The sequence below is a fragment of the Sardina pilchardus genome, chromosome 1 (assembly GCF_963854185.1).
Source record: "Sardina pilchardus chromosome 1, fSarPil1.1, whole genome shotgun sequence".
NCBI lineage: Eukaryota > Metazoa > Chordata > Actinopteri > Clupeiformes > Clupeidae > Sardina > Sardina pilchardus.
Window position 1 is genome coordinate 45,636,693 of NC_084994.1, and position 27,050 is coordinate 45,663,742.

The window sequence follows — 27,050 nt, forward strand, 5'->3', positions numbered from 1 at the left end:
TAAATATGATTTGACATTTTAATGTTTGTAGCGCGCCAGTTTACCCAGTGTGTGTGAATTGAGCAGTTCCTTAAAATACGGAACAAAGAGCGTCCCGTAGGCTATCTGTTTAATACAGAAGAAGACTTTAACTATTACTTATATATTTCTTATAACGAAACGCGAAGAACAAATACGAGGACTGACCATCTCGCCTCTCCGCGTTTCCCCCAATATCATGGCGACAAAGAGAAATAAATATGATTTGACATTTTAATGTTTGTAGCGCGCCAGTTTACCCAGTGTGTGTGCATTGAGTAGTTCCTTAAAATAGCCTACGGAACAAAGAGCGTCCCGTATCTGTTTAATACGGAAGAAGACTTTAACTATTACTTATATATTTCTTATAACGCTGGCTGTAGGCGATTTCTATAACCATTTTCATTCATTTCAACAATGGTTCATTGAAGTGTCGTTTGAATAATTTCGCCAGTCATCACCTTCATTTTAATGATTCAGTGAGATTAAGGAGTCGACTATTGACGGATATGCGGTCTTCATCATTAAATGCAGTTGAAACTTTCTGCCACCTGGTGGTTGTTTGGGTACATTGCCTTAGCCTCGAAAAAAATCGGCTTGACGCACTGCGGGATCTCTTCGGGAGTCCCGCGGGAGAAGGTGCATTCTCAACCCGTACCCACTGTAGAGCTTCACACAAGGATCTGGGACTTCTTGAAAGGAGATGTATTACTGAAGGCGGGGCCTTGTAAAAAATCCTTGCATGTGATTTGATAAACCACTTGTCCGTTATCTTGAATGATGTGCTAGGCTACTTCAAGCTCTTGCCAAACCCGTTCGGAAGAAGAGTGAAAACATCCTTGCCACCAATAAATGCCTTCACAACCATTCTCTGTTCATCTTTTAAAGAATGAATACTCAATAGATTCGACAAAACGGTTGAAATAGCAGAATCAATGTCAGCACTAGACTCCTCGCTGCGTGCCGCCATTGTTGTTCAGACAGTCACTTCGGCGCTACGTCACATGTATGAAATCCCCTCCGGCGATCCTGATTGGTTCATTATTTTTTGCTCCCTTGAAGGAGTTTGCATAGAGCTCGACAGTCCCGCCCGGCTCCCATTCCGGAAGTAAGATTCCAATACAATTTCTCCAACAACTGGAGAATAAGCCATAAAATCGTAACCGTCCATGGTAGACTTAAAACCAGCTACGGCGTGACTAAGCGATTATACCTGCTTATATAGATGCCAAAAGTTAATGGGGCATCAATCTTGTTTTGAGAAAAAAAAATGTATTCGCGATTTACTGCACTACCCAACATCCTAACGTGTAAAACTGCTGAAAGCAGAGCCTTTGATTGGTAGAGATCGCCGTTGCCATGGCAATCCCAAACAAATCCTGTCAACTTTTCCTGCGCCTGTCGTCCGCTGTGGTCTCGCTGTAATTTCAAAAATCAAGATGTCTGACAGGTGTAGAAGGTGGTAGAAAGTGAAACCTTGGAAAAGTATGATTGTACCCATTAGGTTTGCTAGAAGGTTTGCTATAATTGTGCAAATGCAGCAATGATAGATAAACTTATGAAAATAATATTTACTCAGATTTTTAAAGTGTGATTTTGCTTAAATAAAAATGTAGCTTTACTTAGAATAATTAGTGTGATTTTGCAGTAGATTAAAAAACTGTATTTATTACTTAAACTTTAAAGAATAACCGTTTAAACTTAAAATGTATCTTTCCTTGAATTTGATAGAATGTTTAATCAAAAAAAAAAAGTGTTTTATTTAAGCTTATATAGTATGTCATGTTTAATGAAATGTGCTTAGAATAAGTATAGAGGAAAAAGCTTGTAGTTCATATGCAGGTCTGAGTTCAAAGCAAGGTCCCCAGAAAGAGGAAATAGAGAAACAAAGGCACTTGGTCGTGTCGAAGCGTGATAGGTCTAGGCTTGGGCGTGAAAGTAGTATAAAAGGTCTCCTTCGCTGGGGCTTTGGGTGGGTTCTTCTCCTTTTTCTTTTGGACTCTGAACTTTGCATTTTGAGACAAATAGAAATTTTATATTTTGTATTTTATTTTTTAATAAAGTCAAAGCCCTAACCTTTTCTTAGGGCGTTGTTTAAAAGCCGCCGAGAGTTCTTTTTCGTGTTTCCTGCCTCCCCTGTGTCAAAGACAACATCGAACCTCTCGCAAGAGGCGCAAGCCTACAGAGGGGACCCAGCAAGGTGGGTAAGTTGTGTAAGTTGGGCTTACTTTCTAGGACACCGTTAATGGGCAAACACCTACTGCACAACGCACTGACACACACAGGAGTAGCAAACTCAGCTGTGTATTTAGGAAGGATAGTCCTATACACCATAGCGGTCACAAAACTAACTAGGCTTCGTTGTATTTCTGTAAAATAAGGTCTATATGCATACAACACAAGCAGGGATATGGAAATCGTTTTTTAATAAATAAACTTATGTAAAAGCTGAGCACAAATTGTTACGAATAAAATTAAAATATGCATAATATCATGCATAATTTGCAGATTCACCTTTGACAAATTTGTATTATCTTTTCACACTGTTAGTAAATTAAATTGAGTTTGTTGTATGTAAACAACTTATTTTAACCTATTGCAAGCAGATGTGTACTAATAACTGAGAATTTCTGATTTTAGAATTAAAATTTAGAATTTTAGATTTACTGAACTGTTTCATGAATTAAAAAGGGTCTGTCACTGGAGAAATAATATGTATATATGTGGTTAGCTTTGACAGTGACTGTGATGCTTTCTGTGGTCCCTTGTTCGACAGACAACGTCTGCGATGCAGTCTCTGTGACCGGAGGTCGACCTCAGTAACCATAGTCACAAATCATCTGCCACAAACAAAACCTATTTTCTCCGAAAGTGAGAAGACACTTTATTAGAGGGACGATTGCAGGCAATAGGGTCAGCAGTAAAAAGGGACTAGATTAAGGAGAGCCTCCTAAATAGTTCCACTTGTTGACCCCAGAGTCCTGATCAAGGATTTTTGGTCCAAGTAGAGAAAGTCTCTCTTTTGCATCAGTCCTTTTGTACATCCTAAACCCGTTGAAAAGGGGCCCCTGCAACAAACACGATACTGACAGTCACTTCCTCTTCTGCAAGGCAAGTTTTGCAGAGACAGAACAGGAAGCACGCGCGTTTTAGCAAGGCGAAGAACTCGAAGAGTCTAAAGACAAGCGCACACTCTTTGGTAAGGTGTGAAAAAACACAGAATCCAAAGACAAATACACCACACTTCTCTTCTTGAAAAAGCGAGAGCCTCGCTGATTTTCGAAGAAATACACACGGAGTAGCGATCTCAACTGTGATTATAGTAGCCCTTTATTCACCAGAGTAGACACAAAACGCAACACAGGGCTGTCGGAACCGATGTGTGCCGTCCGAAAAAGAACGGTTATCTCATCTTGAAGGTGGAATTTACTCTATGGAAACAGTAGGAAGTAATCATCTTCTTTTCTCAGATTAATATGGAACCATGTTAAACTATCGTTAGGCTGCAAATGTTCGAAATGTGTGTACGTTTGCAAAGGATCCTGGGATAGTAGTCTTTAGCTCGGAATTTAAAATATGTACACGGTCTTGTACCTTTGCCTTTTTTTGATAGTTTTTTTGCTCGATATGATGTGTTGTATAAGTACGAGTCACGCCGTAACTGGGTAGCCTAAGGCATGGTCAAAAACTCTTTACATACGGATTTTTCCAGACGTCAATGGGAGAAATGAATGAGAAACTTACATCCGGAACGTAAGCTCTCTTGGAGAAGGGGCGGGACTGTCGAGCTCTATAGCCCTCGAGCCCAGACCCTTGTGTGGAGCTTAGCGAAACGCCTCTGGTGGAGCATGGCGGAACTACAAGGGTCTGGGGGTACATTTCTGTTCTTGCAAACGTACCATAGGCGCAGTGATATCGTACGCAGCATCTGAAAATAGTCTCCATAGACAACAAGCAGTAGTAGTGCCAGTAGTTTGCAAGTTGCCTTGATTATTACGCCAGATGAGAGTGTAGTTCCATGTCAAATCAGTCTAGAAAAACGCCAGGTTTCATTTTCAGTTGGTCTTATTGCACTTTCTAACTTGAGAGGAGACACGTTTTAAATGGGAAAATTACCAGAAATCTTAGGAGACCCAGGGAACATAAGACCCTTTTTTGAAAAAAGGTCCTATGTTCCCCGGTCCCATACAAAGAGGGGAACATAGGACATTTTTATTTTTAAAAAGCTCCTATGTTCCCCGGTCCATTATTATGACTGCCACGCAGCGAAGGTTTAGTCCATTTTTTTTTCTTCTTTTTTTTCATATGCGCAATTATCCGTCAAGGAGTCCCAGTCCACTGAAAGCGTAGGGCCTGGGTCAACCCATTCCATAACCACTCATTTAACAGGCTACCCTACAGCAGTGAATCAAGGATGTGCCAAAAAACATGGTCATACTATACATCCAAACTTTATCAATTGTTCATCTGCTGTTCTTACCACTTCTTACCACTGTTTCTAACATTTGTTCTTGTTCCACTCATGATTAACTTGTTTTATTCATTGAAACTCTCCTAGATCTACTTTGTGATGTCAAAATGCGTTTTGTGTTTTCAAGAGTGAAGCGGCTTATGAGAGCACTGTTGGACCTCGATTGTTGTTATGGCTCTTGATAATCTTTCGGTGGCGCGGCAGCAGGTCATGAGCTATTGTGGATTTACACATTATGCATTTGAATTAATAGTACTTCCACACTGAAAAAAATAAAATAAAAATTCTAGCAGAGGTGGCCAGAGTACAGTGGCCACCCTATTGGCATGAGGATCATAGTTCAGTTTAATTCCAATTTGCATGAACCAATAGCAGATATCATATTTAGAATGCTTCACACAATGTAGGCTAAATCCTCCCAAAAGCACAGGTCTGGTGTATGTATTGCTATTCACTGTACAAAAGTAATTAAATAAAGAAAAACTATCAAATGCATCACTTTGGAAATAAAGGGAAATAAATTGTCTTAAAAATGAGTAGGCCTATCAGTCTATGTTACTAAACAACACTGTAGTAGGCCATTTGACATAATTTCCATAACTCATGGTGATAGAAACTTTCGACCATAAACTTTATAACCTTCTTCAGCTTTCATTTAAATCACCATCACTATTTGAATACCAAATAGCTTGAAGCTACAACTTCCCCTTAGCCTTCAGAGAGTTTTCTGGAAGAGTGGAAATGTGGAAAAATACAACAAAAAAGTTACAAAAAGGTAAGAATCCGATAAGATTCTTCATTATCAAATAACAAGTGTAAGGATTTTTTCTTATGGTATAACCATGAAATTAAACCCAGTAAGGAAATATATATATATATATATATATATATATATATATATATACATATATATATATATATACGCACACACACACTGAAAAAAATCATACTGTAGTAGGGGTGGCCAATGGGGTGGCCAGAGTTCATAGTACAGTGGCACCCTATTGGCCCCTGATAACCAGTGTTGGTCATCTTACTTTAAAAAAGTAATTAGTTACCGTTACAAATTAATTCTGCCAAAAAGTAATTGAGTTAGTAACTCAGTTACCACACTGTAAAAATAATTAGTTACTCAGCAAAGTAACTGACGTGAATTTTGATGTTCTATAACGCTATTACGTCAAACATATTTATTATAGCCTAACTGATTGAAGAATAAAAACACAATTATTCGGTACAATTAGTGGGTGGAAGTCAGAACGTGCGCATGGCATCCGCCCACCCAGCCCAGGCCCGGGGTGGCTATCGGGAGATGCGGGAGGATTCCCGGTGGGCCGTTAACGTTTTGGGCCGGTCTGATTATTGTGAGCTTAAATATATTGTTTCTGACGATTTGCTGCGCTCTCGCGGCACTTCAGCAGCCAGGGCTGTGCGGTCGCGGAAGATACGTTCAGTTTCAGTGAAGTAGCCCTGTGAGAAACTATAGAAATCCTACAGACAGAGAAAGTGCACATTTACTTGTCACTATTATGTCTATAAGCTATCGTGGCAAGTTCGCTACATATGTGCAAATGAAATGGCTTGGATTTGGTGAGTAGCCTATTCAAGTCTTTTTTCCCCTCCTGAAGTTGGAAGTGGGCCTATAATGAATTATATCTCCAGATTCCACTCTGATGTAGTATCTTGGTAGATATGCCTAGTCTGTCAAGGGTGATGGCTAATAAACATTTATTTATTAGCTCAGGGGGAGGGTATTCCATCCTACATGATCCTATCCAGTGAACGCGCTTCATTCAGCCAAATTGTAGTAACGCGACGCTTTAAATTCTCAGTAACGATAACGGCGTTGCAACGATGAGAAAAGTAAATAATTAGATTACTTCGTTACTGACAAATGAACGCCGTTAGTAACGCCGTTATACTTAAACGCCGTTACTACCAACACTGCTGATAACTAAAGCAAGCAATAAAATAAATGTATGGCGCCACCCACATGTTGAATTCCTGTCATGAGAAAGATGACAGGCATATAAGGAGAGGGAGCAGGCCTACTTACAGCTCAGCTTGTGCACTGGTCTAATAAAAAAAACATATCTGCATCAGTCATCAGACAACTGCTGAAGCAAAGGTTTGCAATCTCACTTGTTGTAAATGGAACTAGTTTTGTAATGTGAAGTGTTCTTATCATTTGACTGCTTATATCCTGACAAAAAAATAATTTAAAGTAAAGTGCGTTTCATTTTCATTCAACCTGTTAAAGTATAGCATCTTGTGTACTGTAAATAGCATGCTAATTGTTGCCATTGAACTGTATGTTGTTATTGTTGCTTTTGTGCTATTCATCTTTTCCACTTCAGAATATTTAAATTAGCAAAGATGTTTCTCTTCAGAATAGCAAAGACCTTCTTCCTTGTATGTACGATATATCATCCTAGCTCAGCAATATTCTACATTTACAGTGAAGCTACAGATGTAGAAACTACATTGGTTTTAGGCTTTATAATTGTGTTCTTTTAGAGTAGTTTTGAGACTCTCTGCAGTAACCAATGATGTCTTTAAATTGTTTCTTTGAATCAACCTTTGCGTTTAAACTCAGGATTCTCCCTCATAACGGCTGGCCCAGAGCCATAAAAAGAGAGTTGTGACACTCTGATGTCACCGCCACACGATCAAAAGTTCCAAAACACCTATGCTGAATGGCTGAACTGCAGGAGGGTGGGCTGTACTTCTGGATGTTGGAGGGTGTAATCAATTAACTCATTGACTACTGACCAAGAGATTTGCTGTTAATAGTTCCAAAACTCCCACAACTTGGAAGTAGCCTGGAAAAAGGACTGCCTTGGGAGTTCACTGAGTTCTGGGAGTGTCGCCACTCTGTTTTATCTACTGCTCTGGGCTGGCCCATTTACTTCACTCCGTCCATCTACTTAATTCTGCTGTGATTCCATGTTCCCATTTCTTCAGATGGCACAGCAAGACGCCAGCACTCTGGCCAAAGGCCACTTCGGGAAGGTCTACAAGAAGTGGTATAAGGGCCAGTGGGCTTGTGTTAAGAGGGTCCCTCAGGGCGTTATCAGCATGACAGATCTAGAGAGAGAGTGCAAAGTGTATTGGTGAGTTCCGTGTGAGGGCAGGAGTTCATGGTGAATGGTGAGGTGGAGGTTGGTAGTCTGTGAAAGTCAACAATGAGTGAATGAATAGTGGCTACCCAGATAGCACACACACTGGCCCTCATTTATGAAACGTGCGTACGACCTAGAACAGGCGTACGACAGGCGTACGCTTAATTCCACGCATATCAATTTGAACGTGACTGGTGGCTATGCTCGAATCTCACGTCTAGTCTCAAGTCGTGTACGCAAGTTTTATGCAGCAGTAAATCGGCGGTGGTTTAGAAAGTTGAAGAGTTGAATACATGAAATATCTCGGACATAACACTCTTCCTGCACAAGTGTAGTCTATTTGCTATAATAGCCTATTATGTTGACACACTTGATGGCTTAGGATAGCAATATAGGAGATAATTACTTTCTCTGTGGTAAACGCAACATTCATGAATTATATATTTGTTAATTATTTCAATGGGCAAATGGCAGTGTCGTATGGTTTTGTAACGAATATATTTATAGTATGATGCGTTCTCTCTGCGAAAATAAAGTCTGTTGCGCTTAAATCGCTCTAGTTTCCCGCCTTCCTTGATGACACTTCTAGCTGTCAAAGTGAACAAGGTTCAGCTTGACGTCACTGTGGCTAGAGATCACAAATGATCTGTTTTGGACGTATAATGCATCTTCATGTCGTAAATTCTAGGGGCGAGGTCATTAAAACGAGCATTATAGGGGCGTGATATTTAAATCACGCTTGTTTCCAGCCGCTATTTTTTATCAACACACGTTTGTTCTTACGCTGGTATTGGGGTGATATGAAAGTTTGATGAATCACACATGAGCCCTGTCGTAAGATGTTTTCTGTGCTCAGATCAATGCTGGTTTCTACGCTCGGTGATAAATGAGGGCCAATAAGCAGTAAGCCTGTCACGCCCTCCCAGTGACGTAGCCTAACACCTTCGGCATTGCTGTCGCTGGTCTGGCCAACTGCTCATCAGGCAGGATTTCTGAATTCCGCAAAACTGCGGAACTGCCCCCTTTGGTCGAGAACCAATCAACTTTGAGCAGCTTCAACGGCTCTGGGTAGAGGCGTGTTCAAGGCAGAGGAAAGAGTGTTGTTATTGTATGTTATTATATTTGCCCTTTGAAAATAATTTTAAATATATAGGCCTAGGCCTAATTCATGAATGTTGCGTTTGCCAAAGAGAAAGTAGTCATCGCCTATGGTTGCACATGTACAGGAAAGGTGTTCTGTCCAAGATAGTCCATCACGTCTAGTCTCAAGTCGTGTACGCAAGTTTTGTGCAGCAGTGCAGCAGTAAATCGGCGGTGGATTAGAAAGTTGAAGAGTTGAATACATGGAATATCTCAACATCACACTTTTCCTGCACATGTATAGCCTATTTGCTGTAATGTAGCCAAATACAGTATGTTGACACATTTGATGGCTTAGGATAGCCATATACAGTAGGAGATGATTACTTTCTCTTTGGCAAACGCAACATTCATAAATTATATATTTTTTATTTATTTCCAATTGGGCAAAAAGCAGTGTCTATGCTTTTGTGATGCATGTAATTATAGTATACAGGTGCGTTCTCTCTACGAGAATACGCTTGTTTCCAGCCGCCACATTTATCAACACAGGTTTATTCTTATGCTGGAATTGGAGTGATACGAAAGTTTCAATGGACGTATCACTTCATTGGAGTGATACGTCAGTAACACGAGTATCATACGGAACTGGGCCAGTCTTGGCCCTTATTGGCACCAGATCAGTCAAATTTTGGACCGATGTGCGTTTGGACGCCGGATCAGGTCCATTATGCAGATCCGTGCCGGATGTTGTGGTAGGTGTGGCCCAGTTCCGTCTCAGTGTAGTTTTGCTATCTGGGTAGTGTTCTTCACAGACCAATTGGCAATACTTCGAGCTTAGGATAAGGATAATGTTTATAAATAAAGATATTGACATTGTTATGACATAGACTAGAAAGATAGTACAATTAGATAATTATACCTGTTGTGACATAGCACTGTAAAATTGCAGCAATGTACAGCATGAAAATGTGGTGAGGCTTCTGGGTGTCCCCTGGTTTGAGGATTTGAAATTTAACATTCCTCTGGAGTTCATCTCAGGGGAAGAGCTGGAGACAACAATCTTCTGCCCAGAGAAGTCTAAAATACAGGTTTGTATATGAGTGTTTGTGATCTTTAATTTGCTATTGCCAATCGGATTTTCTTGTAGATACAGTACATGTTCTTGTAAAATATGTTCTGTTAAAAAACAATTCAAATGTGTCCTACAGTTGACCCCTATTGTCACAGCAACCATTATCAAGGGCATGTGTGCAGGGCTGAGTCATCTTCACAGTAAAGACATTGTGCACCAGGACATTAAACCTGACAACATCATGGTAAGAGTTGCACAATTCGGACAAGGAAATTAGAATCGAACTCTCAATTGAGATGTTTGCTCCACATCATGAAGTCATGGAATCATGTTCAAAGCTGTCTTTTTGCATTGTGACCTGCTTAAATACCTTCCTCTTCTACCTTAAGTATGTTCTAGCCCCAGCTCGCACCCATGGTATCTGACCTTACCCACATTACACAAAGATATTGCAGAGTGCCATTCTTTATAATTGTTTCTACTGCTGTTGTGTACTGTTACAGGTGGAACATGGAACAAACCGTGCCGTCATCATAGATCTAGGACTGGCTAAATTCTTCAAGGGTGGAATAACGTCGGCCCAGAACTTAGGCAATATTGCTTACTCCGCTCCTGAAATCCTGCTGCAGAATGGTGTGCGGGACAAGCGCTCAGACGTCTGGGCAATGGGCAAGGTCATCGCTGAGCTGGTCATCAGGCCCAGGAACAGACTACTTACTCACAACGTCACATTCAGGAAAATCAGGATAATTCTTCCTGAGCCTTACAGGGGAGCAGTGTCCAAAATGGTGTACAGCAATCCTGCTACTAGAGCCTGCATGCCGATAGTGGAGGCTGAGATTGCACAGGCTTTAGCTGGTACCATGATGCAACATAAGAAGGTTCAACGTGTGCCACTGGCAGCAGAATGGCCACAACGGGTTCTGGGACAGTCACCATTCGTTCTGGGACAGTCACAACAGGTTCTGGGACAGTCACCATTCGGTCTGGGACAGTCACCATTTGGTCTGGGACAGTCACCATTCGGTCTGGGACAGTCACAACAGGTTCTGGGACAGTCACCATTCGGTCTGGGACAGTCACAACAGGTTCTGGGACAGTCACCATTCGGTCTGGGACAGCCACGACGGGGTCTGGGACAGTCACCATTTGGTCTGGGACAGTCACCATTCGGTCTGGGACAGTCACAACAGGTTCTGGGACAGTCACCATTTGGTCTGGGACAGCCACAACAGGTTCTGGGACAGTCACCATTTGGTCTGGGACAGTCACCATTTGGTCTGAGACAGCCACAACGGTTCTAGGACAGTCAGAACAGGTTCTGCGACAGCCACAAAGGGTCCTGGGACAACGCCACCATCTGGCCAAGCAGGAAATATGGCAGAAATATATGGCAGAAATCTTTTTGATGGATTGATCTGAAGTGTTACAAAATATTGGATATCATGATTGTGATGATATTCATATGTGTAATTCATATGCATAGCATAGCGCCACCATGTGGCCAATCAGGAAATGTGCCAGAAATGTTCCATGCTTTGACTGCTTGATCTGAAATTTTATAAAGTATTATCAGGATGATAATTTTGTAATAATGTCCTATTACCGTGCCTGGCAAAGCACCACCAATTGACAAGAGAAGGAATGTGTTCCTCCTGCTACTTAGCACCCCCAGCCCCACCCCCCGGACTGAGCTACAAAAACACCACCAACATTGTTGTGTGGCAATTAAAGTTTCTATTCTATTCTATTTTCTTCACTTATGTTGGATATCACAATCAGATTAGTCAGATTAGGTGTATATGATATCTAAGCACCCAATGTGCTTGTCAAGCGTAACGCCACCAGTTGACTAAAGTCAGAATAGTTTTTGGAATTTAGTTTAGATTTTGGTTTTATTTAATATAAATCTGATGATATCCACATGCCCAAACGGCTAACCTGGTCTAGTGCCACCAACTGACCAAACAGAAAATGTGCCAGACATTGACAACAGCTTGGTTAAAGGGAAACTATATGCAGGTTTGGGGATTTCATCGCCGGTTTTGCTTTCGCTTTTCGTTTTGGCTCATTTTATGCTTGCAGATTTCTCTGCAGAGCTTCCCCTACAGCTTTAGCATGTATATTTTACAAAACTCCTCGGTCAGTCTGCCTTTTCATGAGCATGATTGCGAGGCTGGAGACTTTCTGTTAGGAAGTGCCGGAAGTGCCACCACCCCGGTGGCACAAATCTTGCATGCATGGTTTTTCCGCTCGTAGGCGCTAGGGGGAAGCAAGACATCGTCGTCATTCAACCCAAAATAAGTCAAATAACCATTACCCATTGACTCCGAAGCTGATTAGTTAAGGCAAATTAAGCTAAAAAAAAACCTTGCATAGTTTACCTTTGATTGGTCTGAAACTATTTAGATCGCCACCACGTGGCCAGACCATGCCATTACATCCCTAAGCTAAATACATAAACGCCTCCAGAATCCCGATGGAATTACGGATCACTCCCAAAATGTAATCTTTCTTGGGTCATCGAAATCCACCCATTACTTTTTGAGTTCTCTTGCTAACAAACAGACAACACACAGACAGACAGACAGACATACACCGGTCCCTGATGAAAACATATACCTCCTTGGTGGACGTAAATGATGCTTGTCAACTTTCCTGTATCTCCTATTTGTGCAATTTATATACACATATCTCCTCTTGCAGCTCTTGTGTATATAAATGAGTGTGTGCATGTGAGTTTGCCTTTGTGTATGAGTGTGTGTGTGTGTGTGTGTGTGTGTGTGTGTGTGTGTGTGTGTGTGCGCGTATGTGTGCGTGCATTGCATATGTGTGTGTGTGTGCGTGTGTGGAATCTGTGGATGTGTGTGTGAGTGAGTAAGTGTGTGTCATTCTTAACCAGCAACCCTTCGCTCAATTCATGGGATCATCAGGTCCCTTTCCACAGGTGTATAAAATCAATCACCTGGAGTATCAATGCAGACTGCATGGTGCTTGATTACAGTTTTTTACGATTGTTTACACACTAAAATATTTTTTTCACACAATTTGCAAAGGAGTTAAACACCTCCACCGATTTGCACAACATTACACACAATGTCTACTTCACCCTTTTTGCAAAACATTACACACAGTGATTTGTACAACTCTACACACATTTCCACACCTTAGACACAGATAAGGATTGTGAGGTTACTTCCTTGTCATTACAAAGCCCCAGATTGCCAATGACTACACTACAGTAATGAACGAATTGGATAATCACATCCACCAGGTGTGTAAGCACACATGTGCAAAATTGAAAACGCAGCACTCAGGTGTGCTATACAGTCTTGTTGCTTTTACAGTAGTTGCTCTTCAGAGTCGAAGTGTACTTTATGCAGTAGTTTTTGTTTGTCTACAGATTTTATTTGTTCAATTGATTTCATTGTTGGTTGATTACTGTAACTGATTATGGTTAGAAATACTGTAAGTATTGAAAGAAATACTTGAAATATTCAGTCTACAGCAGTCTTCAGTGTTGTACAGTGCAAGTGCAAGTTTATAGACCTATTTATGTACACTTTCCCTATGTCGAACTAATCATGAAGAATGTTGTGGGTTTGTCACTATTTTTTGGACATCTAAATGATCCCTTACATAACAATGTCTGGGCAAAAATCTAGCACATGCTATTTCCTAATTTTTCTTTTTACAAATGCGTTTTGCATTTATCACTGCAGTGTGAAACTGGCTGCAATAGTGTCTGATCATTGAGGACTGTGTTTGTTAAATGACAACTAATAGCATTTTTACAAATATGTGTATATGTTTTGACTGAAGTGTGTATGTTTTGACTGAAGTGTGTTTGTTTTGACTGAAGTGTTTCATTTTGCAAAGAATCTAGGAATTATGCAAACTGAGTGTGGCGTTTGGATACCTGTGCTTAAATTTTGTTAAAAAGAACTCGGTTTGAAAAATTGTGTGTAAGCAATTGAAAAAAACTGTAATACACCTGTGGAAAGGAACCTGATGAAACCAATGAATAGCACCATCTGCAGGCCGATGGGTGTACAATCACTAAATATACACAAATTGATTTATTTTATAGCCCCCCATGGATGAAATTCCACAAAACTTAGCATACTCCCGGAGGACGGCAGGTTAATCATACACATGAAATTTGGTGCAGTTCATAACATTTCATCTGAAGATAGGGGTGATTACAGCAATAGCCTATAATATTGCATTGTCATTTTTTTCCATGGGGGTGCAAATCACAAATGAGTGTATAAGATAAGTTGATGCAGCCTCTTGAGATCAACATACCAAAAACATTTTGTCATCCTCGGTGCCACGGTTCAGGTGGTTATTTAGGAAAAACTGCATTTTTTGGAGTGGCCCCCGGGGACCACACAACATTTTTGCGTAAAAGTCTACTGCGGCTACATGCCCACCAAGTTTCATGTGCCCTGGTGCTACGATCTCCCGGGAATCGTTGACCAAAAATTCAGGCGGTCATAATTAGTTAGCATATGTGCATTTGCTTTTGTGTATGTGTGCTTCTCTGTCTGTGAATTTTCACTTGTGTGTATGGTGGGGGTAAAGGGATGTGTGTGTGTGTGTGCCCGTCTGCTAGCCTGTGTTTGTGCGTGTTTTATTTGTCTGTGTTTGTGTATGTTCACTTGTAAATGTGTGTGGGGGGGAGTGTGGTGTGTGTGTGTTTATGTGTGTGTGTGTGGGGGGGGGGGGGGGGGGGGGGGTGCATGCATGTGGTTGTGTTTGTGCATGTGTGTGCGTGTGTGCGTGGCTATGCCTGCCTGTCCATTGTGTGTGTATATGTGTGTCTTTGTGTGTGTGTTCATGCATGTGTGTGTGTACGTGCATGAATGTGAAGGTGTGTGTACCTGTGTGTATGTATGTATATATGACGCTTCACAACGGTCATAATAAACATGGACACGGAGGTTCAGGGTGCTGGCAAGACTGTGCCAAACTTTTAATGGCTTCAGCATTATCTAAAGACAAAAGCATGAGATCAACCTTTCAGAAGAAAAACACACTCCACTACAGATTCATGCTCAACCAGTAGCATAACACAATCAGCTAACATAATATCACTTTTGTATAGAAATCAATTTGTTTTAGTTATCTAAAGTACCCTGCAAATGTCTTTTAATTTTGGATCTTAGAATGAAGACTTTATCACTCACTAACACTTTTATATTTGAACAGCTGGCTACCCAGTTCTGAGACCATTTACAGCTTCTGTCCGGTATGGATCTTCTGGTATTTCTATTTGAGCAATTTGAGTGGAAGCCTTTCCACACTGGATACAAATGCCCAAGAGTTTCCCACAAAATGGATCCTCTGCTGTCCCTCGAGATGAGACCTGTGCATAATGGCTTCATCATACAGTGAGAAATGTAAGATGTGTTTTTTTTATAGAATGGATCATCTATTCTCATCTTGAGATGAGATATTCTAATAATTGCTTTCGAATTCTGACATTCATATAGTGTCCTGACACTTCACTTAAAGGGATATTACACCATTTTTGGAAATATCATCGAAATAATTGAAACAGATTAGACCAGTAGCATCTCGCCTGCTAGGCAAGTGGCAAACGTGCCATGGGCGCAGTAATATCAGGCACTACTATTGCTTGTTGTCTATGGGGACTATTTTCAGATGCGTGATATCACTGCGCCCATGGTACGTTTGCAACTTGCCTTGATTATTACGCCAGATGAGAGTGTAGTTCCATGTCAAATCAGCCTAGAAAAATGGCAGGTTTAATTTTCAGTTGGTCTTACCCAGGGCTCTAAATTAACACCCGCCAACCCGCCAAATGCACGTTAAAATTCATTTTGGCGGGCATAAAAAAAACCTTACTAGCCACTTTGGCTGGTGGTGAGGGGTAGAAAAAAATGTGTCCTGATTAGAACGGTATAGACGGTGCCGCCAGCACCCCACCAAGGGCCGCAACAAACTTTCAGTTTTGCACCTGTGGGCCGCAAGGGCCGCGGGACTACCCAAACTACGGTCCGCGACACACTTCAATGCGGCCGCCGAACATAGTTGATCATAGATCCGTCCCACCATGCACGTAGGTTATCATTGGCTGTTCGCTATTTTTTTTCCAGCAACGATGTTAAAAGTAATGCTTTAGGCTACACTCTTCTTAGAGAACGTTTACAATGTCAATATCAAAACAGCATGTTACATAGAGATGGCTACTCTTTGAAATTTCTGCAGCAAATCTAATTTAGCCTAGGCTACGTTATGTTAATAACGTTACTCATAACGTAATTGGGAACGTGTTTGAGTGCGCATGAAAGGGAGAGAGAGCGCCAGCTGGCTTGTAGGCTTGAATTGTTGATAACTGATATCTCCTTTTTATAAGAAACGTAAAAGGAAAACGTGAAGACAACAGTAGCTCCACAAGGCTACTGAAAGGTAAACTGTGAGAGGATAAAATAAAGTAGGCCTACAAATGTTGCTGCAGCCAGGAACACAGCAGCCAGTGAGTAGAGCTGGCAAGAGTCTTAAAGTGGCAGTGCACCATTTATAAACTAAATTAAACAGCATCATATTAACCATATTTCTTGACAAATTTATTTTCTACAACAAAATGACTTCCTCATTATTATCATTTGAATAATTCTATATGTTAATAGGTTAATATTTAATGTGGAGAACAAAAAAAAGAATGTGGCGGTGGTTGGGAGGTTCGGGGGGTGTGAGTGGTATGTTAGTGGGCATGTCTAATTTTGGTCAGAAAAAAAATGGCTAGTTGAATTTCTGATTGGCTAGTAAGAAAAAAAATCTACTAGCCATGTTGGCTGGTGATGAAAAAAGTTCATTTAGAGCCCTCTTACTGCATTTTCAAAGTTGAGAAGAGACCAGTTTTAAATGGGAAAAATACCGGAAATCTTAGTCACTTTTAAACATGATGCTAGCAGGCGAGATGCTACTGGTCTAGTCCGTTTCAATGATCTATGCTAGGCTGAAGCTATAAGTTGTATCACCAGACTCACAGAATGGCTGGATGAACGGGAAAAAGGTAAATATCAATTGATTTGCTGGAGGGGAGGTGGAAAATTAGCTTATTTCCAAAAATTCTTCTGAAGTTTCTGATGTCTATTCAATTGAGCCAGTTGTGGGAAAGTGTGGTATGCTTTTGTTTCAAGTATGAATCCTCTGGTGTACCTTGAGGCTGGCGTTGCGACTAAAGGTCATTCCACACTGAGAACACTGATGTGGCTTTTCTCCAGTATGGAACCTCTGATGTATGTTGAGATTACCCTTCCGTGTAAAGGCCTTTCCACAATGGGAACATTGATGTGGCATTTCTCCAGTATGGATCCTCTGATGTACCGTGAGATGACCCTTCAATGCAAAGGCCTTTCCACACTGAGAACACTGATGTGGCTTTTCTCCAGTATGGAGCCTCTGATGTATGTTGAGATAACCCTTTTGTGTAAAGGCCTTTCCACACTGCGAACACTGATGTGGCTTTTCTCCAGAATGGATCATCTGATGTGTCTTGAGATAACCCTTCCGTGTAAAGGCCTTTCCACAATGTGAACATTGATGTGGCTTTTCTCCAGTATGGATCCTCTGATGTAGCGTGAGATGACCCTTCAATGCAAAGACCTTTCCACACTGAGTACATTGATGTGGATTTTCTCCAGTATGGATCCTCTGATGTAGCTGTTGAGATGTTGTTGTTGTTGTATGTTGAGATCACACTTTTGTGTAAAGGCCTTTCCACACTGAGAACACTGATGTGGCTTTTCTCAAGAGTGGATAATCTGATGTTTCTTGAGTTCACTCTTCCACATAAAGGCCTTTCCACACTGCGAACACTGATGTGGCTTCTCTCCAGAATGGATCCTCTGATGTGTCTTGAGATTACCCTTCCGTGTAAAGGCCTTTCCACAATGGGAACATTGATGTGGCTTTTCTCCAGTATGGATCCTCTGATGTACCGTGAGATGACCCTTCAATGCAAAGGCTTTTCCACACTGAGAACACTGATGTGGCTTTTCTCCAGTATGGAACCTCTGATGTATGTTGAGATAACCCTTTTGTGTAAAGGCCTTTCCACACTGCGAACACTGATGTGGCTTTTCTCCAGAATGGATCCTCTGATGTGTCTTGAGATAACCCTTCCGTGTAAAGGCCTTTCCACAATGGGAACATTGATGTGGCTTTTCTCCAGTATGGATCCTCTGATGTAGCATGAGATCACCCTTCAATGCAAAGGCCTTTCCACACTGAGTACATTGATGTGGCTTTTCTCCAGTATGGATCCTCTGATGTAGCTTGAGATCACCCTTCCGTGTAAAAGCCTTCCCACACAGCAAACACTGATGTGGCTTTTCTCCAGTATGGATCCTCTGATGTGTCTTGAGATAACCCTTTTGTGTAAAGGCCTTTCCACACTGCGAACATTGATGTGGCTTTTCTCCAGTATGGATCCTCTGATGTAGTGTGAGATGACCCTTCCGTGTAAAAGCCTTTCCACACTGAAAACACTGATGTGGCTTTTCTCCAGTATGGATCCTCTGATGTTTCTTAAGAGTGTACTTGTTGATAAAGGCTTTTCCACACTGAGAACATTCATGTAGCTTGTCTCCAGAATCTGTAATCTGATGGTCAGTGAGCAGTTCCTTCCTGGTTTCCAACTCCTGGTGCAATTTCTGGTATGAAGTCTCCTTGCTACATGAGTGCTTGTAACACACTTGGTTTCCTTTTTCCTTCCTGTGTTCTGATTTAATAGCTTGATTCCTTTGAATGTCTCCTACAACATCATAACAAATCGAGTGTTTGCAATAATATATATTCAATTTTTTTTTTTTTTTATCATAATACAAACTGTTAAAAAACTCACCTCTTGGAAAATAATCTCTGTGATCATGAGGATCTGAAGATATGTCTTCCTTTTTAATTTCCTGTGGTGACATGGATATTTCAATCTTACATTCATGTTCCAGTTCAGGTTCTTCTTTCAATTTCTGAGTAAACAGATACTCTTGCAGGAAATCATCAAATTCTTCTTTACTCTCCTTCTTCACTGCCGTGAGCTGGTCAGATCCTGACATTTCAAATGTCAGTTTAGAGAATAATAGCAATCAAACAATCATTCAATACAAAGACAGATGTAGTCCAGTAGATTCGTGTCCCAAATGTGACTTCAGTATTGAGACCCCAGTCTGTTGTGTGTTCATAATATAGTCCTTTTGCCTGCCCCATTAGCTTCTAGAGCTCACACCTAACCAATCGGCTGCAAGGGCTTTTGGAATGCAAATCTGATGTGGGAGAGAATTCCATATGTATGAGCTCTCTTCACACAGCTGATGGTCCTCAAATGGACATGGTCAGACGTCCCACTGCTCAAAGTTCACAAAGGAGAACAGGTGGGGGTGGGGTGGAGCCATGGAAGTGTGAAATGTAAAGGTTATGGCTTGTTCTGGTTAAAGGATGCATGCAGAATTCTGTAGGTTATGAGAGGTGTAGAAAATAGTACACGTTTACATCTTTTTTTACAGTGGTCACACATGGTAGAATGTGGTACAAGATCATGTGGCTAGTTTCTGTAAACACTGACTTCAGGTATATCTGGACAACAGGAGCTCAGGCTTTTTTGACATTATATCTAAATGGCTGTGTTGTCTCATGCCGTGTATTTCTAGGTTATTGATGCATGCTGCATTCTTCCTGAAAACTTTTGATGATTTTTATTATTATCATTATTTACCTCCACCAAGGAGGTATATGTTTTCATCGGGGACCGGCGTTTGTCTGTCTGTCTGTCTGTTTGTTAGCAAGATACAGCGCTCTCCTTATTGGCACCCCTGGTTAAGATGTGTTAAAAGCCTTGAAATAAATTCTCATATACTCTCACACTGAAAATTGTGTAAAAATGTAACCTTCAACTGAAGTGAATTGTAAGGGGAAAAAATAAATCCCTGACAAAGAAATAATTATTCTTCATAAAATTACCTGTTCCACAATTATTGGCACCCCTAACAATTCCTAGGAAATACATGTGATTAAAGTATTTTTGACATTTCTACAGTAGTTTACAAAGTTGATCAGAATATGTACATGAACATTTCATTAGATTAACATTTTATTAGTAATTCTTAAAGAGACCATGCAACTTTGTCATAAAATCGCTTATAAATCGGTGTTTGCTTGACTGACCAGTTTTTTTTTATCGAAAACAGCAATATTTCCTCCCGCCACCAGTGTCCCTATCCACTACTGCAACCTTGCAGTTTGTTCAGGAGACGATCGCTCCTTTTTTACATCTGAAAGGCTGAGACGCGTAAGGAGCAAGAAGAACCACGCTGGCAATTTATATATTTAAGTAAGGCAGATGTGTGTCGACCTTCACAAGTCAGGCAATGGCTACAAGAAAATAGCCACTCGCCTACACCTGCCCATATCTACGGTCAGAGGAATTGTTTAAAGGGACACTTCACCGATTTGCATTAAGCTTTGTATCTTTAGAAAACCAGTCATGTTTTTGAATGGTCGTGCATCATTCCCTCAGTTTGCCTTGAGATGGGAGAAATACGGGTAACACTTTATAATAAGGGTACATGAATTCTCATGAACTAATGCATGAATTAATGCATGAATTACGCATTAGTTAATCCATTAATATATCATGAATCATTATGACTTAACATGAATTCACTGATTGTCATGAATGAATTAATACATAAATAACTCATCATCTTAAGCATTAAGTACGGTTGGCACATCATCATGAATCATGATTAATTAAGCATGATCATGATGACTTTTTGTCAGACAAAATTTTGGACATCACCGTCATGGAGAATTACACATGAATTCATGTTAACTAAATGTCATGAATTATCATGAGTTAATTCAATAAGTCATGCATTAATTATACATTAAAATCTCATTAATAAACATGAATTAATAGTATGTCATTAATGACATCAGGTATGGACAACAAATTCATCTTGAGCATTAGGTACAGTGGGTAAATCATTATGAATAATGATCAATTACAGATGATCATGGTGATTTCTAGGTTTTTGAAATGTGCTCCAAGGGGTAAGTTAACTATACATTAACTCATCATGAACTAATTAAGACCATTTTCAGAGAATATCGAAGAATCCACTTCTTTCGTCAGTGATAAAGAAGGGTCCATTTACCACTTTAGGTGAGGGGCCACAAACATGATGAACTCATGAGTAATTCATCATTAATTAATGTAAATTGACCATTTTTGCATGACTTCAAACTTCATGCATTTAAAGCACCACCTGTTCATCACTTTATGTGAGGGGCCACAGACATGATTAACTAATGAAAAGATAATGCTTAGCTAATGAGGACATGCCTATACTTGAACGATGTGGATTCTTCGATATTCTCTGAAAATGGTCTTAATTAGTTCATGATGAGTTAATGTATAGTTTACTTGATCATTATTCATAATGATTTACCCACTGTAATGCTCAAGATGAATTTGTTGTCCATACCTGATGTCATTAATGACATACTATTAATTCATGTTTATTAATGAGATTTTCATGTATAATTAATGCATTAGTTAATGAATTAACTCATGATAATTCATGACATTTAGTTAATATGAATTCATGTGTAATTACTTTTCTTTTTTCTCCATGACGGTGATGTTCAAAATTTTGTCTGACAAAAAGTCATCATGATCATGCTTAATTAATCATGATTCATGATGATGTGCCAACCGTACTTAATGCTTAAGATGATGAGTTATTTATGTATTAATTCATTAATGACAATCAGTGAATTCATGTTAAGTCATAATGATTCATGATATATTAATGGATTAACTAATGCGTAATTCATGCATTAGTTCATGAGAATTCATGTACCCTTATTATAAAGTGTTACCGAAATACGTATTTCAATGTTGGACTTCCTGCTTTCAATGATGTAAAAATCATCATTTTACATCATTGAAAGCAGGAAGTCCTATTCATGGGTTTCATTGAAATCCGTATTTCTCCCATCTCAAGGCAAACTGAGGGAATGATTCATGACCATTCAAAAACATGACAGGATTTCTAAAGATACAAAGCTTAATGCTAATCGGTGAGGTGTCCCCTTACTGTAAAACAACTGGAACAGTGGTAAACAAACCTGGAAGAGGACACAAGCTTATTTTGATTTAAAATGTCCTGGTATTTCAAAGCATTCATGATGCCATGCACCCTAACAAGGTTCCCAGGCGCTTTGGATATAAATAATAATAAATAAAAAATCTCAAAAGCCAACTGTTACAGAATTGCATCAAATGGTTGCATCTTGGGGTCACAAAGTCTCCAAAACAACCATCAGATGCTATCTAGATGCCAACAAGTTGTTTGGGAGGCATGCACGGAAAAAACCCTTTCTCACTCAAAATCATAAGCACAAACGTCTGGAGTTCGCTAAGCGGTACTGGGCCTTCAACTGGGACCATTTGCTTTGGTCAGATGAGACAAAGTTAGAGCTTTTTGGCAACAAACACTCTAAGTGGGTCTGGCGTAACAAAAAGATGAGTATGCAGAAAAGCACCTCATGCCCACTGTGAAGTATGGGGAGGATCGGTGATGCTGTGGGCCTGTTTCTTTTCCAAAGCGCCTGGGAACCTTGTTAGGGTGCATGGCATCATGAATGCTTTGAAATACCAGGACATTTTAAATCAAAATCTGGTGGCCTCTGCCCGAAAGCTGAAGATGGGTCGTCACTGGGTCTTTCGGTAAGACACCGTATCAAGCAGACACCGTATCAAGCTCCTACCATGGCCATCTCAGTTCCCCGACCTCAACCCCATTGAAAACCTTTGGGGTGAGCTGAAGAGGAGAGTGCAGAGGAGAGGACCCAAGTCGCTGGATGATTTGGAGATTTTGTGCAAAGAGGAATGGTCGAAGATCCCTCTAATCTTGTGAAACATTATAAGAGAAGATTAGGTGCTGTTTTATTAGCAAAAATGGGTTGTACAAAGTCGAATAATCGGGGGGCGAATAAGTGTGGCACACATTATTTGAGGTAAAATAATTATTTCTTAATGTGTGATTTTTTTCCTTCTGAATAAATGCACTTGAATTAAAGGTTGGATTTTACACTTTTTTTCATTGTGGTCCTATATTATTTGAAAAAAAAAAAGAATTTATTAGAAGCTAAAGAACACATCTTAACCGAGGGTGCCAATAATTATGGAGTGCGCTGTAACTCAAAAAGTAATGGATGGATTTCGATGAATTTGAAGGTGATGCGAAGGTCGGACATGGCCCAAGGAAGAAACAAAACATTTTTGGGAGTTTGTTGGTTGTCCATAGACGTCCTGAACCGGGTCAGGCTGGACTATTGTCCCAGTGTCATTTATCAACTCATTTTGACTGTAAAATAGACGTCCAGATCACACCACTGTTTTTTTGGACGTCCATAGATGTTGCTTGCTCAGTGGGCTGGTTCATAGGAGTATAGCATCAAGTTAGTCACACTTGTGGGATATTGATCTGGCCAGTTATGTAACAGAGGGCGTTGTGAATCAGGTTGATAGGGTCAGTGTTACTACTGGTAGCATAAGCCAGTATCTGGAGCCTACAGAGGTTGCACAGGGTAGTCCAACTCCTCCAGAATGGCACACCAATACTTTCCATTGCCAAAAAGATTGCCGTGTCTCACACTGCAGTCTCAAGAGCATGGAAGAGATCTCAGGACACAGGCAGTTGCTCTAGGAGAGCAGGGCAGAGTGGTAGAAGGTCCTTAACCCAGTAGCAGGGCCAGTATCTGCTCCTTTGTGCAAGGAGGAACAGTAGGAGCTTTGCTAGAGCCCTACAGAATGACCTCCAGCAGGCCGCTGGTGTGAATGTCTCAGACCACATTGTCAGAAACAGACTTCATGAGGGTGACCTGAGGGCCCGATGGCCTCTAGAGGGAGCTGTGTTCAACGGGTTAATGTTCGCAAAGCTGCTGGCCCTGATGGTATCCGATCTCGTGTTCTTAAGACGTGCGCCATTCAGCTGTCACAGGTGAACACAGACATTTTCAACTTGTCCCTATCCTGGTGCCTTTGTGTTTTAAAAAAACAACAATAGTGCCACTGCCCAAGAAAAGCTCTGTGACTTGTCTGAATGACTACCGGCCCATCGCCCTAACATCTGTAGTGATGAAGTGCCTTGGTAATTGGGATTGGTGAAAGACTATGTATTGGTGAAGGAGTTTGGAGAGAAGGAGAGGGTGATGCAATAAAAAGTGTGAGCGTGGGGGAGCAGGGGGATATAGTGTGTGTGTGTGTGTGTGTGTGTGTGTGTGTGTGTGTGTGTGTGTGTGTGTGTGTGTGTGTGTGTGTGTGTGTGTGTGTGTGTGTGTGTGTGTGTGTGTGTGTGTGTGTGTGTGTGTGCGTGTGCGTGTGTGTGCGTGTGTGTGTGTGCGCGCGGGCAGCCGTGGTGTACTGGTTAGCGCATCGGGCTTGTAACCGCAGGGTTGCCGGTTCGATCCCCGACCAGTCCACCACGGCTGAAGTGCCCTTGAGCAAGGCACCTAACCCCTTACTGCTCCCCGAGCGCCGCTGGTTGGCCAGGCAGCTCACTGCTCTGGGTTGTGTGATTCACCTCACTGTGTGTTCACTGTGTGCTGTGTGTTCACTAATTCGGTTAAATTGGGTTAAATGCAGAGAACTGAATTTTACCTCACGGGATCAAAAAAGTATATATTCTATTCTTTGGACCACCAAATTCAGGCGGTCATAATTAGTTTGTGCATACAGTATGTGCGTTTGTTTTTGTGCATGTGTGCTTCTCTGTGGATTTTCGCTTGTGTGTACAGTATGGTGGGGGTAAAGGGATGTGTGTGTGTGTGTGTGCCCGTCTGCTAGCCTGTTTGTGTGTGTCTTATGTGTCTGTGTGTGTGTATGTTCACTTGTGAATGTGTATGTGGGGGGGTGTGGTGTGTGTGTTTACATGTATGTATGTGTGTGTGTGTGTGTGGGGGGGGGGGGGGGGGGGTTGCATGCATGCGGTTGTGTTTGTGCATGCAGGTGCGTGTGTGCGTGGCTATGCCTGCCTGTCCACTGTGTGTGTATATGTGTGTGTCTTTGTGTGTGTGTTTATGCTTGTGTTTGTGTATGTGTATGAATGTGAAGGTGTGTACCTGTGTGTGTGTGTATGTATGTATGAAGCTTCATAATAAACATGGACACGGAAGTTCAAGGTGCTGGCAAGACTGTGCCAGACATTTAATGGCTTCAGCATAATCTAAAGACAAAAGCATGAGTTCAACCTTTCAAAAGAAAAACATACTCCACTACAGATCCATGCTCCAACAGTAGCATAACACAATCAGCTAACATAATATCCCTTTTGTATAGAAAGCAATTTGTTTTAGTTGTCTAAAGTACCCTGCAAATGTCTTTTAATTTTGGATTTTAGAATGAAGACTTTATCACTCACTAACACTTTTATATTTGAACAGCTGGCTACCCAGTTCTGAGACCATTTACAGCTTCTGTCCGGTATGGATCTTCTGGTATTTCTATTTGAGCAATTTGAGCGGAAGCCTTTCCACACTGGATAAAAATGTCCTAGAGTATCCCACAAAATGGATCCTCTGCTGTCCCTCGAGATGAGACCTGTGCATAATGGCTTCATCATACAGTGAGAAATGTAAGATGTGTTTTTTTCAATAGAATGGATCATCTATCCTCATCTTGAGATGAGATATTCTAATAATTGTCCTGACATTTCACTTAAAGGGATATTACGCCATTTTTGGAAATATCATCGAAATAATTGAAACAGATTAGACCAGTAGCATCTCGCCTGCTAGGCAAGTTGCAAACGTGCCATGGGCGTAGTAATATCAGGCACTACTATTGCTTGTTGTCTATGGGGACTATTTTCAGATGCGTGATATCACTGCGCCCATGGTACGTTTGCAACTTGCCTTGATTATTACGCCAGATGAGAGTGTAGTTCCATGTCAAATCAGCCTAGAAAAATGGCCGGTTTAATTTTCAGTTGGTCTTACCCAGGGCTCTAAATTAACATCCACCAACCCGCCAAATGCGGGTTAAAATTCATTTTGGCGGGTATAAAAAAAACCTTACTAGCCACTTTGGCTGGTGGTGAGTGGTAGAAAAAAATGTGTCCTGATTAGAACGGTATAGACGGTGCCGCCAGCACCCCACCAAGGGCCGCAACAAACTTTCAGTTTTGCACCTGTGGGCCGCAAGGGCCGCGGGACTACCCAAACTACGGGCCGCGACACACTTCAATTCGGCCGCCGAACATAGTTGATCATAGATCCGTCCCACCACACACGTAGGTTATCATTGGCTGTTCGCTATTTTTTTCCAGCAACGATGTTAAAAGTAATGCTTTAACCTACACTCTTCTTAGAGAACGTTTACAATGTCAATATCAAAACAGCATGTTACATAGAGATGGCTACTCTTTGAAATTTCTGCAGCAAATATAATTTAGCCTAGGCTACGTTATGTTAATAACGTTACTCATAACGTAATTGGGAACGTGTTTGAGTGCGCATGAAAGGGAGAGAGAGCGCCAGCTGGCTTGTAGGCTTGAATTGTTGATAACTGATATCTCCTTTTTATAAAAAACGTAAAAGGAAAACGTGAAGACAACAGTAGCTCCACAAGGCTACTGAAAGGTAAACTGTGAGAGGATAAAATAAAGTAGGCCTACAAATGTTGCTGCAGCCAGGAACACAGCAGCCAGTGAGTGGAGCTGGCAAGAGTCTTAAAGTGGCAGTGCACCATTTATAAACTAAATTAAACAGCATCATATTAACCATATTTCTTAACAAATTTATTTTCTACAACAAAATGACTTTCTCATTATTATCATTTGAATAATTCTATATGTTAATAGGTTAATATTTAATGTGGAGAACGAAAAAAATAATGTGGCGGTGGTTGGGAGGTTCAGGGGGTGTGAGTGGTATGTTAGTGGGCATGTCTAATTTTGGTCAGAAAAAAAATGGCTAGTTGAATTTCTGATTGGCTAGTAATAAAAAAAAATCTACTAGCCACGTTGGCTGGTGATGAAAAAAGTTAATTTAGAGCCCTCTTACTTCATTTTCTTTAAACATGATGCTAGCAGGCGAGATGCTACTGGTCTAATCCGTTTCAATGATCTATGCTAGGCTGAAGCTATAAGTTGTATCACCAGACTCACAGAATGGCTGGATGAACGGGAAAAAGGTAAATATAAATTGATTTGCTCGAGGGGAGGTGGAAAATTAGCTTATTTCCAAA

General features: G+C 40.9%; 2 protein-coding genes across 4 annotated transcripts; one reads left to right on the forward strand and one right to left on the reverse strand.

Annotated features, from left to right (window-relative positions):
* The first annotated feature begins 1,866 nt into the window (after positions 1 to 1,866).
* Positions 1,867 to 11,510, forward strand: LOC134078511 (aurora kinase C-like). 3 transcript variants are annotated; one of them, XM_062534505.1, is made up of 5 exons: positions 1,867 to 2,222; positions 7,454 to 7,602; positions 9,644 to 9,782; positions 9,903 to 10,010; positions 10,270 to 11,510. In XM_062534505.1, the coding sequence occupies exons 2-5, from the start codon at positions 7,454 to 7,456 to the stop codon at positions 11,068 to 11,070; spliced, it is 1,197 nt and encodes a 398-aa protein (XP_062390489.1). In that variant the 5' UTR covers positions 1,867 to 2,222; the 3' UTR covers positions 11,071 to 11,510. The 3 variants fall into 3 exon arrangements, with proteins under 3 accessions (XP_062390489.1, XP_062390492.1, XP_062390479.1); XM_062534508.1 differs by having other exon boundaries at positions 1,867 to 2,218; XM_062534495.1 differs by lacking the exon at positions 1,867 to 2,222 and having other exon boundaries at positions 6,815 to 7,602.
* Positions 11,511 to 16,933: 5,423 nt separating this feature from the next.
* LOC134079353 (zinc finger protein OZF-like) lies at positions 16,934 to 18,855 on the reverse strand. The gene is made up of 3 exons (XM_062535516.1): positions 18,785 to 18,855; positions 17,813 to 18,472; positions 16,934 to 17,366 (listed from the first exon to the last, which is right to left on the reverse strand). The coding sequence occupies exons 1-3, from the start codon at positions 18,853 to 18,855 to the stop codon at positions 16,934 to 16,936; spliced, it is 1,164 nt and encodes a 387-aa protein (XP_062391500.1).
* Positions 18,856 to 27,050: the final 8,195 nt, after the last annotated feature.

Excerpts from the sequence above, each read along its gene's own strand:
- LOC134078511 (XM_062534495.1), top strand. The coding sequence starts at position 7,436 with ATGTTCCCATTTCTTCAGATGGCACAGCAAGACGCCAGCACTCTGGCC. Across the intron at positions 7,603-9,643 it reads AGAGAGTGCAAAGTGTATTG|CAATGTACAGCATGAAAATG; the intron begins GTGAGTTCCGTG and ends GTAAAATTGCAG. Across the intron at positions 9,783-9,902 it reads CAGAGAAGTCTAAAATACAG|TTGACCCCTATTGTCACAGC; the intron begins GTTTGTATATGA and ends TGTGTCCTACAG.
- LOC134079353 (XM_062535516.1), bottom strand. The coding sequence starts at position 18,855 with ATGTCAGGATCTGACCAGCTCACGGCAGTGAAGAAGGAGAGTAAAGAA. Across the intron at positions 18,473-18,784 it reads TTTGATGATTTCCTGCAAGA|CAAGGAGACTTCATACCAGA; the intron begins GTATCTGTTTAC and ends GCACTCATGTAG. Across the intron at positions 17,367-17,812 it reads TATCTCAACATACATCAGAG|GATCCATACTGGAGAAAAGC; the intron begins GTTCCATACTGG and ends GCTACATCAGAG.